The 14,440-nt window shown below is 59.2% G+C and overlaps 1 protein-coding gene across 1 annotated transcript in view; it reads left to right on the plus strand.

The window, feature by feature from the left end:
* Window positions 1-3,082: 3,082 nt before the first annotated feature.
* Window positions 3,083-14,440, plus strand: part of LOC140457188 (atlastin-3-like) — a 31,204-nt gene continuing 19,846 nt past the window's right edge. The window contains exons 1-4 of the mRNA XM_072551248.1: window positions 3,083-3,153; window positions 10,382-10,593; window positions 11,501-11,644; window positions 13,307-13,411. Of these exons, the coding sequence (XP_072407349.1) occupies window positions 3,117-3,153; window positions 10,382-10,593; window positions 11,501-11,644; window positions 13,307-13,411 (498 nt within the window). The 5' untranslated portion in view covers window positions 3,083-3,116. The remainder of the gene's footprint in view (window positions 3,154-10,381; window positions 10,594-11,500; window positions 11,645-13,306; window positions 13,412-14,440) is intronic.

The following is a 14,440-nucleotide window of genomic DNA, read 5'->3' on the forward strand; positions in this document are numbered from 1 at the left end:
AGGCCGAGAACTCTCAACCTATCCTCGTACGACCTACTCTCCATTCCAGGCAACATCCTGGTAAATCTTCTCTGCACCCTCTCCAAAGCTTCCACATCTTTCCTAAAGTGAGGCGACCAGAACTGCACACAGTACTCCAAATGTGGCCTAACCAAAGTCCTGTACAGCTGCAACATCACCTCACGACTCTTGAATTCAATCCCTCTACTAATGAACGATAATACTCCATAGGCCTTCTTACAAACTCTATCCACCTGAGTGGCAACCTTCAAAGATCTATGTACATAGACCCTAAGATCCCTCTGTTCCTCCACCTGACCAAGAACCCTACCATTAACCCTGTATTCCGCATTCTTATTTGTTCTTCCAAAATGGACAACCTCACACTTGGCAGGGTTGAACTCCATCTGCCACTCCTCAGCCCAGCTCTGCATCATATCTAAGTCCTTCTGCAGCCGACAACAGCCCTCCTCACTGTCCACAACTCCACCTATCTTTGTATCATCTGCAAATTTACTGACCCACCCTTCGACTCCCTCATCTAAGTCATTAATAAAAATTACAAACAGCAGAGGACCCAGAACTGATCCCTGCGGAACTCCACTTGTAACTGGACTCCATGCTGAATATTTACCATCTACCACCACTCTCTGACTTCGACCGGTTAGCCGGTTTTCTATCCAATTGGCCAAATTTCCCTCTATCCCATGCCTCCTGACTTTCCGCATAAGCCTACCATGGGGAACCTTATCAAATGCCTTACTAAAATCCATGTACACTACATCCACTGCTCTACCCTCATCCACATGCTTGGTCACCTCCTCGAAGAATTCAATAAGACTTGTAAGGCAAGACCTGCCCTTCACAAATCCGTGCTGGCTGTCCCTAATCAAGCAGTGTCTTTCCAGATACTCGTAAATCCTATCCCTCAGTACCCTTTCCATTACTTTGCCTACCACAGAAGTAAGACTAACTGGCCTGTAATTCCCGGGGTTATCCCTATTCCCTTTTTTGAACAGGGGCACAACATTCGCTACTCTCCAGTCCCCTGGTACCACCCCAGTTGCCAGTGAAGACGAGAAGATCATTGCCAACGGTACTGCAATTTCCTCTCTTGCTTCCCACATAATCCTAGGATATATCCCGTCAGGCCCGGGGGACTTGTCTATCCTCAAGTTGTTCAAAATGTCCAACACATCTTCCTTCCTAACAGGTATCTCTTCTAGCTTACCAGTCCGTTTCATACTCTCCTCTTCAACAATACGGTCCCTCTCGTTCGTAAATACTGAAGAGAAGTACTTGTTCAAGACCTCTCCTATCTCTTCCGACTCAATACACAGTCTCCCACCACTGTCCTTGATCGGACCTACCCTCGTTCACGTCATTCTCAGGTTTCTCACATACGCATAGAATGCCTTGGGGTTATCCTTGATCCTATCCGCCAGGGATTTTTCATGCCCTCTCTTAGCTCTCCTAATCCCTTTCTTCAGGTCCCTTCTGGCTATCCTGTATCCCTCCACTGCTCTGTCTGAACCTTGTTTCCTCAACCTTATGTAAGCCTCCTTCTTCCTCTTTACTAGACATTCAACCTCCCTCGTCAACCAAGGCTCCCTCACACGACCATTTCTTTCCTGCCTGATCGGTACATACATATCAAGGACACGTCGTATCTGCTCCTTGAAAAAGTCCCACATTTCCACCACATCCTTCCCTGACAGCCTATGCTCCCAACGTATGCTCCTCAAATCCTGTCTTACAGCATCGTAATTTCCCTTCCCCCAATTGTAAAAACTTCCTTGTTGTGCGCACCTATCTCTCTCCATAACCAAGGTGAAAGTCACAGAATTGTGGTCGCCATCACCAAAATGTTCACCCACTAACAAGCCCACCACTTGTCCCGGTTCGTTACCGAGTACCAAATCCAATATGGCCTCCCCTCTGGTTGGACAATCTACATACTGCGTTAGAAAAGCTTCCTGGACACACTGCACAAACACCGCCCCATCCAATCTACTTGATCTAAAGAGCTTCCAATCAATATTTGGGAAGTTGAAGTCGCCCATGACTACGACCCTGTGGCTTCTGCACCTTTCCAAAATCTGTTTCCCAATCTGTTTCTCCACATCTCTGCTGCTATTGGGGGGCCTAATGTGCAGGTTCGGGTGGATTGGCCGTGATAAATTGTCCCATAGTGCCCAGGGATGTGCAGGTTAGGGTGGATTGGCCGTGGGAAATTGTCCCATAGTGTCCAGGGATGTGCAGGTTAGGGTGGATTGGCCGTGGGAAATTGTCCCATAGTGTCCAGGGATGTGCAGGTTAGGGTGGATTGGCCGTGGGAAATTGTCCCATAGTGTCCAGGGATGTGCAGGTTAGGGTGGATTGGCCGTGGGAAATTGTCCCATAGTGCCCAGGGATGTGCAGGTTCGGGTGGATTGGCCGTGATAAATTGTCCCATAGTGCCCAGGGATGTGCAGGTTAGGGTGGATTGGCCGTGGGAAATTGTCCCATAGTGTCCAGGGATGTGCAGGTTAGGGTGGATTGGCCGTGGGAAATTGTCCCATAGTGTCCAGGGATGTGCAGGTTAGGGTGGATTGGCCATGGGAAATTGTCCCATAGTGTCCAGGGATGTGCAGGTTAGGGTGGATTGGCCGTGGGAAATTGTCCCATAGTGCCCAGGGATGTGCAGGTTAGGGTGGGTTGGCCATGGGAAATTGTCCCATAGTGCCCAGGGATGTGCAGGTTAGGGTGGATTGGCCGTGGGAAATTGTCCCATAGTGTCCAGGGATGTGCAGGTTAGGGTGGATTGGCCATGGGAAATTGTCCCATAGTGCCCAGGGATGTGCAGGTTAGGGTGGATTGGCCGTGGGAAATGAAGGATGAGGGGTGGGTCTGGGTAGGATGCTCTTTGGGGCCTCAGTGTGGACTCAGTGTACCAAATGGCTTGCCATGCTGTCGGGATTCTATAAACGAAAGGACATAATGTAAGGATTGGTTGGGGGGTTGGGGGGGGGGGGGGGGGGAGGGGGGGCGGTTGGTCAACCTATCAGGACTGAGAGGTGGAGCAGTGACCTTCACCCAGAGAGTGGTGAGCCTGTGGGAACTCTCTGCCACGGAAAATGGTTGAGGTCGAAACATTTTGTTTTCAAGACAGAGGTAGGTGTCGCCGAAGGAATCGAGGGCTACACAGGGGAGGGTGGGATTGGGATTACTGAGTTTGACGATCAGCCATGATCATAGGGAGTGGCGGTCCAGGCTCGAGGGGCCGAATGGCCTCATCCTTCTCCTGTCTTCCATATTCGTGTGACCTTTCAACCAATCAGCACCCAGATCCTGCCCCAGTGGATGTTATTTTTGTTTGCAATTTGGCATTCCTTTGGTTGCACGATGCCCTCTGACTGACTCTACCTCCGTTCTGGCCATTGGTCTCTGTTCCTGGCATCCCCGCGCACTTCTCTCTGTTTCTCCCCTCAGACTCTCAAACTGTTTTCGACAGCACCACCCACTCCACCCTGTTCCCAGTCAACGCCCCCCTTCCCAACATAGCAGACTGCTCACTGACAAGGTGCAGGGGCGGTACAGATTTCAGCTAACACGGCACATTGTCTGATTATTGAATCTCAGCGGGGAATGCCATCCCTCCCCCCACCTCAACCAGTCGCAGGGGGAGCTACTGGGAGGTACCCGTTACCACTTCCCCATCCTTCAGCATCCACTGTGACCGCGTTCCAGCAGTGAATCAGGAACTGGGATTTGGACAGCACACCCATGAGAATCCTGGCCAAACCCAATTATTCTAAACAAAGACAGCAGACTGAGATGGTCACCTGCTCAGCACTGTGAATATTTGGTACCACAGGCACAGAGTTGCGACCCCACGCCCAATCTCGGCTTCAGTGCTGAGCATCTGGATGACTGGGCTCTCACTCTAATGCTGCTCCATTCCTGACCTTTCAGGAGTACTGCACTGTGGGAGGGTCAGTCCTGAGGGAGGGCCGCACTGTCGGAGGGTCAGTGCTGAGGGAGGGCCACACTGTCGGAGGGTCAGTGCTGAGGGAGTGGGCACTGGCGGAGGGTCAGTGCTGAGGGAGGGCCGCACTGTCGGAGGGTCAGTCCTGAGGGAGGGCCGCACTGTCGGAGGGTCAGTGCTGAGGGAGGGCCGCACTGTCGGAGGGTCAGTGCTGAGGGAGGGCCGCACTGTCGGAGGGTCAGTGCTGAGGGAGGGCCGCACTGTCAGAGGGTCAGTGCTGAGGGAGGGCCGCACTGTCGGAGGGTCAGTCCTGAGGGAGTACTGCACAGTCAGTCAGTGCTGAGAGAGGGCCGCACTGTCGGAGGGTCTGTGCTGAGGGAGTACTGCACAGTCGGAGGGTCAGTGCTGAGGGAGGGCCGCACTGTCGGAGGGTCAGTGCTGAGGGAGGGCCGCACTGTCGGAGGGTCAATGCTGAGGGAGTGGGGTCTGTCGGAGGGTCAGTCCAGAGGGAGGGCCGTACTGTCGGAGGGTCAGTGCTGAGGGAGTGGGGTCTGTCGGAGGGTCAGTGCTGAGGGAGTGCCGCACAGTCGGAGGGTCAGTGCTGAGGGAGTGGGGTCTGTCGGAGGGTCAGTGCTGAGGGAGTGCCGCACTGTCGGAGGGTCAGTGCTGAGGGAGGGCCGCACTGTCAGAGGGTCAGTGCTGAGGGAGGGCCGCACTGTCGGAGGGTCAGTGCTGAGGGAGTGCTGCACTGTTTGAGGGTCAGTGCTGAGGGAGTGCCGCACTGTCGGAGGGTCAGTGCTGAGGGAGGGCCGCACTGTCAGAGGGTCAGTGCTGAGGGAGGGCCGCACTGTCGGAGGGTCAGTGCTGAGGGAGGGCCGCACTGTCGGAGGGTCAGTGCTGAGGGAGGGCCGCACCGTCGGAGGGTCAGTGCTGAGGGAGGGCTGCACTGTCCGAGGGTCAGTGCTGAGGGAGGGCCGCACTGTCGGAGGGTCAGTCCTGAGGGAGTACTGCACAGTCAGTCAGTGCTGAGAGAGGGCCGCACTGTCGGAGGGTCAGTGCTGAGGGAGTACTGCACAGTCGGAGGGTCAGTGCTGAGGGAGGGCCGCACTGTCGGAGGGTCAGTGCTGAGGGAGTGCCACACTGTCGGAGGGTCAGTGTTGAGGGATTGGGGTCTGTCGGAGGGTCAGTGCTGAGGGAGTGGGTACTGTCGGAGGGTCAGTGCTGAGGGAGGGCCGCACTGTCGGAGGGTCAATGCTGAGGGAGTGGGGTCTGTCGGAGGGTCAGTCCAGAGGGAGGGCCGCACTGTCGGAGGGTCAGTGCTGAGGGAGTGGGGTCTGTCGGAGGGTCAGTGCTGAGGGAGTGCCGCACAGTCGGAGGGTCAGTGCTGAGGGAGTGGGGTCTGTCGGAGGGTCAGTGCTGAGGGAGTGCCGCACAGTCGGAGGGTCAGTGCTGAGGGAGTGCCGCACTGTCGGAGGGTCAGTGCTGAGGGAGTGCCGCACTGTCGGAGGGTCAGTGCTGAGGGAGTGCCACACTGTCGGAGGGTCAGTGCTGAGGGAGTGGGGTCTGTCGGAGGGTCAGTGCTGAGGGAGTGCCGCACAGTCGGAGGGTCAGTGCTGAGGGAGTGCCGCACTGTCGGAGGGTCAGTGTTGAGGGATTGGGGTCTGTCGGAGGGTCAGTGCTGAGGGAGTACTGCACAGTCAGTCAGTGCTGAGAGAGGGCCGCACTGTCGGAGGGTCAGTGCTGAGGGAGTACTGCACCGTCGGAGGGTCAGTGCTGAGGGAGGGCCGCACTGTCGGAGGGTCAGTGCTGAGGGAGGGCCGCACTGTCGGAGGGTCAGTCCTGAGGGAGTACTGCACAGTCAGTCAGTGCTGAGAGAGGGCCGCACTGTCGGAGGGTCAGTGCTGAGGGAGTACTGCACCGTCGGAGGGTCAGTGCTGAGGGAGGGCCGCACTGTCGGAGGGTCAGTGCTGAGGGAGGGCCGCACTGTCCGAGGGTCAGTGCTGAGGGAGGGCCGCACTGTCAGAGGGTCAGTGCTGAGGGAGGGCCGCACTGTCGGAGGGTCAGTGCTGAGGGAGTACTGCACAGTCAGTCAGTGCTGAGAGAGGGCCGCACTGTCGGAGGGTCTGTGCTGAGGGAGTACTGCACAGTCGGAGGGTCAGTGCTGAGGCAGGGCCGCACTGTCGGAGGGTCAGTGCTGAGGGAGGGCCGCACTGTCGGAGGGTCAATGCTGAGGGAGTGGGGTCTGTCGGAGGGTCAGTCCAGAGGGAGGGCCGTACTGTCGGAGGGTCAGTGCTGAGGGAGTGGGGTCTGTCGGAGGGTCAGTGCTGAGGGAGTGCCGCACAGTCGGAGGGTCAGTGCTGAGGGAGTGGGGTCTGTCGGAGGGTCAGTGCTGAGGGAGTGCCGCACTGTCGGAGGGTCAGTGCTGAGGGAGGGCCGCACTGTCAGAGGGTCAGTGCTGAGGGAGGGCCGCACTGTCGGAGGGTCAGTGCTGAGGGAGTGCTGCACTGTTTGAGGGTCAGTGCTGAGGGAGTGCCGCACTGTCGGAGGGTCAGTGCTGAGGGAGGGCCGCACTGTCAGAGGGTCAGTGCTGAGGGAGGGCCGCACTGTCGGAGGGTCAGTCCTGAGGGAGTACTGCACAGTCAGTCAGTGCTGAGAGAGGGACGCACTGTCGGAGGGTCAGTGCTGAGGGAGTACTGCACAGTCGGAGGGTCAGTGCTGAGGGAGGGCCGCACTGTCGGAGGGTCAGTGCTGAGGGAGGGCCGCACTGTCGGAGGGTCAATGCTGAGGGAGTGGGGTCTGTCGGAGGGTCAGTCCAGAGGGAGGGCCGCACTGTCGGAGGGTCAGTGCTGAGGGAGTGGGGTCTGTCGGAGGGTCAGTGCTGAGGGAGTGCCGCACAGTCGGAGGGTCAGTGCTGAGGGAGTGGGGTCTGTCGGAGGGTCAGTGCTGAGGGAGTGCCGCACAGTCGGAGGGTCAGTGCTGAGGGAGTGCCGCACAGTCGGAGGGTCAGTGCTGAGGGAGTGCCACACAGTCGGAGGGTCAGTGCTGAGGGAGTGGGGTCTGTCGGAGGGTCAGTGTTGAGGGAGTGGGGTCTGTCGGAGGGTCAGTGCTGAGGGAGTGGGTACTGTCGGAGGGTCAGTGCTGAGGGAGTGCCGCACCATTGGAGGGTCAGTGCTGAGGAAGTGGGCGGCATGGTGGCACAGTGGTTAGCACTGCTGCCTCACAGCGCCAGGGTTCAATTCCCGCCTCAGGCGACTGACTGTGTGGAGTTTGCACGTTCTCCCCGTGTCTGTGTGGGTTTCCTCCGGGTGCTCCGGTTTCCTCCCACAGTCCAAAGATGTGCAGGTCAGGTGAATTGGCCATGCTAAATTGCCCATAGTGTTAGGTAAGGGGTAGATGTAGGGGTATGGGTGGGTTGCGCTTCGGCGGGTCGGTGTGGACTTGTTGGGCCGAAGGGCCTGTTTCCACACTGGAAGTAATCTAATCTAATCTAAAGTGGGCACTATCAGAGGGTCAGGGCTGAGGGAGTGCCGCACTGTCAGAGGGTCAGTACTGAGGGAGGGCCGCACTGTCGGAGGGTCAGTGCTGAGGGAGGGCCGCACTGTCGGAGGGTCAGTACTGAGGGAGGGCCGCACTGTCGGAGGGTCAGTGCTGAGGGAGGGCCGCACTGTCGGAGGGTCAGTGCTGAGGGAGGGCCGCACTGTCGGAGGGTCAGTGCTGAGGGAGGGCCGCACCGTCGGAGGGTCAGTGCTGAGGGAGGGCTGCACTGTCCGAGGGTCAGTGCTGAGGGAGGGCCGCACTATCGGAGGGTCAGTCCTGAGGGAGTACTGCACAGTCAGTCAGTGCTGAGAGAGGGCCGCACTGTCGGAGGGTCAGTGCTGAGGGAGTACTGCACAGTCGGAGGGTCAGTGCTGAGGGAGGGCCGCACTGTCGGAGGGTCAGTGCTGAGGGAGTGCCACACTGTCGGAGGGTCAGTGTTGAGGGATTGGGGTCTGTCGGAGGGTCAGTGCTGAGGGAGTGGGTACTGTCGGAGGGTCAGTGCTGAGGGAGGGCCGCACTGTCGGAGGGTCAATGCTGAGGGAGTGGGGTCTGTCGGAGGGTCAGTCCAGAGGGAGGGCCGCACTGTCGGAGGGTCAGTGCTGAGGGAGTGGGGTCTGTCGGAGGGTCAGTGCTGAGGGAGTGCCGCACAGTCGGAGGGTCAGTGCTGAGGGAGTGGGGTCTGTCGGAGGGTCAGTGCTGAGGGAGTGCCGCACAGTCGGAGGGTCAGTGCTGAGGGAGTGCCGCACAGTCGGAGGGTCAGTGCTGAGGGAGTGCCGCACTGTCGGAGGGTCAGTGCTGAGGGAGTGCCACACTGTCGGAGGGTCAGTGCTGAGGGAGTGGGGTCTGTCGGAGGGTCAGTGCTGAGGGAGTGCCGCACAGTCGGAGGGTCAGTGCTGAGGGAGTGCCGCACTGTCGGAGGGTCAGTGTTGAGGGATTGGGGTCTGTCGGAGGGTCAGTGCTGAGGGAGTGGGTACTGTCGGAGGGTCAGTGCTGAGGGAGTGGGCACTGTCGGAGGGTCAGTGCTGAGGGAGTGGGCACTGTCGGAGGGTCAGTGCTGAGGGAGTGGGCACTGTCGGAGGGTCAGTGCTGAGGGAGTGCCGCACCATTGGAGGGTCAGTGCTGAGGAAGTGGGTGGCACGGTGGCACAGTGGTTAGCACTGCTGCCTCACAGCGCCAGGGTTCAATTCCCGCCTCAGGCGACTGACTGTGTGGAGTTTGCACGTTCTCCCCGTGTCTGTGTGGGTTTCCTCCGGGTGCTCCGGTTTCCTCCTACAGTCCAAAGATGTGCAGGTCAGGTGAATTGGCCATGCTAAATTGCCCATAGTGTTAGGTAAGGGGTAGATGTAGGGGTATGGGTGGGTTGCGCTTCGGCGGGTCGGTGTGGACTTGTTGGGCCGAAGGGCCTGTTTCCACACTGGAAGTAATCTAATCTAATCTAAAGTGGGCACTATCAGAGGGTCAGGGCTGAGGGAGTGCCGCACTGTCAGAGGGTCAGTACTGAGGGAGGGCCGCACTGTCGGAGGGTCAGTGCTGAGGGAGGGCCGCACTGTCGGAGGGTCAGTGCTGAGGGAGGGCCGCACTGTCAGAGGGTCAGTGCTGAGGGAGGGCCGCACTGTCGGAGGGTCAGTCCTGAGGGAGGGCCGCACTGTCGGAGGGTCAGTGCTGAGGGAGTGCCGCACTGTCAGAGGGTCAGTGCTGAGGGAGTGCCGCACCATTGGAGGGTCAGTGCTGAGGAAGTGGGCACTGTCGGAGGGTCAGTGCTGAGGGAGTGGGCACTGTCGGAGGGTCAGTGCTGAGGGAGTGCCGCACTATTGGAGGGTCAGTGCTGAGGAAGTGGGCACTGTCGGAGGGTCAGTGCTGAGGGAGTGGGGACTGTCGGACGGTCAGTACTGAGGGAGTGGGGACTCTGGGAGAGTCAGTACTGAAGGGGTGGGGACTGTCGGAGGGTCAGTGCTGAGGGAGTGGGGACTGTTGGAGGGTCAATACTGAGGGAGTGGGGACTGTCGGAGGGTCAGTGCTGAGGGAGTGGGGACTGTCGGAGGGTCAGTACTGAAGGGGTGGGGACTGTCGGAGGGTCAGTGCTGAGGGAGCGGGCACTGTCGGAGGGTCCGTGCTGACGGAGTGGGCACTGTCAGAGGGTCAGTGCTGAGGGAGTGGGCACAGTCGGAGGGTCAGTACTGAGGGAGCGGGCACAATCAGAGGGTCAGTGCTGAGGGAGCAGCCACAGTCGGAGGGTCAGTGCTGAGGGAGTGGGCACTGTCGGAGGGTCAGTGCTGAGGGAGTGGGCGCTGTCGGAGGGTCATGCTGGGGGAGTGGGCACTGTCGGAGGGTCAGTGCTGAGGGAGTGCCGCACCATTGGAGGGTCAGTGCTGAGGGTGTGGGTGCTGAGGGAGTGGGCACTGTCGGAGGGTCAGTGCTGAGGGAGCGGGCACTGTCGGAGGGTCAGTGCTGAGGGAGTGGGCACTGTCGGAGGGTCAGTGCTGAGGGAGTGGGAACTGTCGGAGGGTCAGTGCTGAGGGAGTGGGCACTGTAGGAGGGTCAGTACTGAGAGAGCGGGCACAATCGGAGGGTCAGTGCTGAGGGAGCGGGCACTGTCGGAGGGTCAGTGCTGGGGGAGTGGGCACTGTCGGAGGGTCAGTGCTGGGGGAGTTGTGGCAGGGGTGCTGAGGTCCGATATTTATCCCTCACTCAGGGCGGACAGTCTGGGTCACTCTTTTATTGCTGTGAGTGGGATCTGACCGTGCACAGGGAGACCGCAACGTTTCCCACATTGGACCGTGTATTCCGTTGGCTGGGGGACATCCAGAGTGCTGTTTGCCAGCCCGTGCCAGGGAGTAACAGCGGGTTCCCTCTGCGCCCTCTCTCTCTCTCTCGCAGGCGACATGTCGTGCCAGTTGGCCAGATCCCTGCAGATCATCCGCTTTGAGAAGAATGATCACTCCTTCCAACTGGACACCAAGGCCTTGGAGAGCATTCTGCTGGGGGAAGCAGTCCAGGATCTCAACGTGGTGCTCCTGGCAGTGGCTGGTGCCTTCCGCAAGGGCAAATCCTTCCTCTTGGACTTCATGCTGCGGTTCATGTACAAACAGGTAGTGGTACCTCGCCCTCCCCACGCCGCCTCCCAAACCCCCCTCCCGGTGTGGACACACGCTCGGAAACACAGACGGGTAACGGCTTAACGGGGAAGGCAGAGAGAGGGGTTGGGGGGGCCATTCCCGATCTCAGGGCATCAGGCAGCTGGAGACACGGCCCCCAGTGACGGGGAGATGGGAATCAGGAGATGGTCCAGAGGCCGGGATTGGAGGGAGAGACCCAGAGAGGGAGGGGGTGTAGGGGCTGGAGGGGGTTATAGAGATAGGGAGGGGGTGTAGGGGCTGGAGGGGTTACAGAGATAGGGAGGGGGTTACAGAGATAGGGAGGGGGTGTAGGGGCTGGAGGGGGTTACAGAGATAGGGAGGGGGGGTAGGGGCTGGAGGGGGTTACAGAGATAGGGAGGGGGTGTAGGGGCTGGAGGGGGTTACAGAGATAGGGAGGGGGTGTAGGGCTGGAGGGGGTTACAGAGATAGGGAGGGGGTGTAGGGGCTGGAGGGGGTTACAGAGATAGGGAGGGGGTGTAGGGGCTGGAGGGGGGTTACAGAGATAGGGAGGGGGTGTAGGGCTGGAGGGGGTTACAGAGATAGGGAGGGGGTGTAGGGGCTGGAGGGGGTTGCAGAGATAGGGAGGGGGTGTAGGGGCTGGAGGGGTGTAGGGGCTGGAGGGGGTTACAGAGATAGGGAGGGGGTGAAGGGGCTGGAGGGGGGTTACAGAGATAGGGAGGGGGTGTCAGGGCTGGAGGGGGGTTACAGAGATAGGGAGGGGGTGTAGGGGCTGGAGGGGGTTACAGAGATAGGGAGGGGGTATAGGGGCTGGAGGGGGAGATGGCACTGTGGGTTGGGGGAATGCCACAGGGTGGACCTGCTAAGACACTCCATGGTGCTGTGTGTGTTCCACCTGCAGAAGTTTGGATCGACAGTGAACTGGCTCGGCCGTGATGATAAACCACTGACTGGGTTTTCCTGGAGGGGAGGGTCTGACCCTGACACCAATGGGATCCTCATCTGGACTGAAGTCTTCATTGTTCAGAAACCAAATGGGAAAAAGGTACAGAGACTTCACCATCCCAGCCGGAGTGGGATTGGGATCGGGAGACACCTTTCCATAATTCCTGGATCTGCCGCACTGTGGGAGGGTCAGTGCTGAGGGAGTGGGCACTGTCAGAGGGTCAGTGCTGAGGGAGGGGGCACTGTCAGAGGCTCAGGGCTGAGGGAGTGGGCACTGTCAGAGGCTCAGGGCTGAGGGAGCGGGCACTGTCGGAGGAGCAGTGCTGAGGGAGTGGGCACTGTCGGAGGGTCAGTGCTGAGGGAGTGGGCACTGTCAGAGGCTCAGGGCTGAGGGAGCGGGCACTGTCGGAGGAGCAGTGCTGAGGGAGTGGGCACTGTCGGAGGGTCAGTGCTGAGGGAGTGGGCACTGTCGGAGGGTCAGTGCTGAGGGAGGGGGCACTGTCGGAGGGTCAGTGCTGAGGGAGGGGGCACTGTCAGAGGGTCAGTGCTGAGGGAGGCGACACTGTCGGAGGGTCAGTGCTGAGGGAGTGGGCACTGTCAGAGGCTCAGGACTGAGGGAGCAGGCACTGTCAGAGGGTCAGTGCTGAGGGAGTGGGCACTGTCGGAGGGTCAGTGCTGAGGGACTGGGCACTGTCAGAGGCTCAGGGCTGAGGGAGTGGGCACTGTCAGAGGGTCAGTGCTGAGGGAGTGGGCACTGTCAGAGGCTCAGGGCTGAGGGAGTGGGCACTGTCAGAGGCTCAGGGCTGAGGGAGCGGGCACTGTCGGAGGAGCAGTGCTGAGGGAGTGGGCACTGTGGGAGGGTCAGTGCTGAGGGAGTGGGCACTATCAGTGGGTCAGTGCTGAGGGATGGGCACTGTCGGAAGGGTCAGTGCTGAGGGAGTGGGCACTGTTGGAGGGTCAGTGCTGAGGGACAGGGCACTGTCGGAGGATCAGTGCTGAGGGAGTGGGCACTGTCGGAGGGTCGATGCTGAGGGAGCGGGCACTGTCAGAGGGTCAGTGCTGAGTGAGTGGGCACTGTCAGAGGGTCAGTGCTGAGGGAGTGGAGACTCTGGTAGGGTCAGTGCTGGGAGAGTGGAGACTCTGGTAGGGTCAGCGCTGAGGGAGATGGCACTGTCAGAGGGTCAGTGCTGAGGGAGCGGGCACTGTCAGAGGGTCAGTGCTGAGGGAGTGGGCACTGTCAGAGGGTCAGTGCTGAGGGAGTGGGCACTGTCAGAGGGTCAGCACTGAGGGAGTGGGCACTGTCGGAGGGTCAGTGCTGAGGGAGCGGGCACTGTCAGAGGGTCAGTGCTGAGGGAGTGGGCACCGTCGGGGGGTCAGTGCTGAGGGAGTGGGCACTGTCAGAGGGTCAGTGCCAAGGGAGTGGGCACTGTCAGAGGGTCAGCACTGAGGGAGTGGGGACTGTCAGAGGGTCAGTGCTGAGGGAGCGGGCACTGTCAGAGGGTCAGCACTGAGGGAGTGGGCACTGTCGGAGGGTCAGTGCTGAGGGAGTGGGCACCGTCGGGGGGTCAGTGCTGAGGGAGTGGGCACTGTCAGAGGGTCAGTGCTGAGGGAGTGGGCACTGTCAGAGGGTCAGTTCTGAGGGAGTGGGGACTCTGGTAGGGTCATTGCTGAAGTAGCTGAGCTTATTTGTCTCTCGCTCCTGCAGCATGACCTTGCCACCAACAACCTGGTGACCTCTCCCCCCTTGCTTTTTGCCCCCTAGGTCGCTGTGTTGCTGATGGACACTCAGGGAGCCTTTGACAGCCAGTCGACGGTGAAGGACTGCGCCACTATCTTCGCCCTGAGTGCCATGACCAGCTCTGTGCAGGTAGGGCGTGGCAGGGTGTGGCGTGCAGTGAAGGCTTCACAACCTCGGAGTGTGTTCGCTGTCCTCTGCAGAGATCCCCTTTCAGTTTCTGTTCCTCCCCACCCTTTTCGTCTGTTTCCCTCTCCCCCCCCGAATCTTCAGTCTGAGCCAGCGCGCTCCAGACTCTGCCCTCTTGGTCTCAGTAACTCGGGGTGCAAGGAGTGGGGAGCAGCCAGGCTCACTGCACTGGTTCCCTTCGTCGCCTCCCTCGCCACCCCTTCCTGCAAAACCCACTCGTGTGTCCTCAGGCAGTGTTGAACACCGTCACGATACCTCCCTGGGGCTATTTGGCTGGCAACCACTCCGCTGTGCCCCCCCAACACTGCCCTCCTGGCACGGATTGCGGAGAAACTCCTGCGCCGCCTTGGAGACTGTCCCTATCCTCATAAACAGGAGGCTGTCCGGACGGGACAGAGGGTACTGGTCACAGTTTGTGGTCCCAGTAGTTTTACAGTGTGGCGCTCATGATTCAGCTCAAGGACTAACAGGAGGAGCTCTTTTTTGGCCCATCATTCTGTGCCAGCTCATTGAAAAGTTCCATCCAACCCGTTAGTAGACAGCAACAAACACCAGAGATGAAAAAAAAACTAGACCTGCAAAACAAATTGGGCAAACTTCCACAAAGTAACAACACTGACAACACAGAAACATGGATAAAAAAGACTTCTCTGACTGACCCTTCACAGACACCGAAGAAGCCGTCTTCGGAAGAGGATTAAATTACAGCTTCCAGGGTGCGGACAAGAAAGATTTCTTAGCAGCGTTAGAAACAACACTGAAAGACAAGCAACTCACAGAAGAAAATCAGCAAAACCATCAGACAGGTAGTCGCACCAACGTTAAGCAGGAAGAAGAAAGAAAACACGCTCAATACACAAGAAAGGAAAGCACCAGAGTCATAGAGATGGACAGCACGGAATCAGACCCTTCGGTCCAACCCGTCCATGCCGACCAGATATTCCCAACCCAATCTAGTCCCACCTGCCAGCA

The sequence above is a fragment of the Chiloscyllium punctatum genome, chromosome 31 (genome assembly GCF_047496795.1).
Source record: "Chiloscyllium punctatum isolate Juve2018m chromosome 31, sChiPun1.3, whole genome shotgun sequence".
Classification (NCBI taxonomy): domain Eukaryota; kingdom Metazoa; phylum Chordata; class Chondrichthyes; order Orectolobiformes; family Hemiscylliidae; genus Chiloscyllium; species Chiloscyllium punctatum.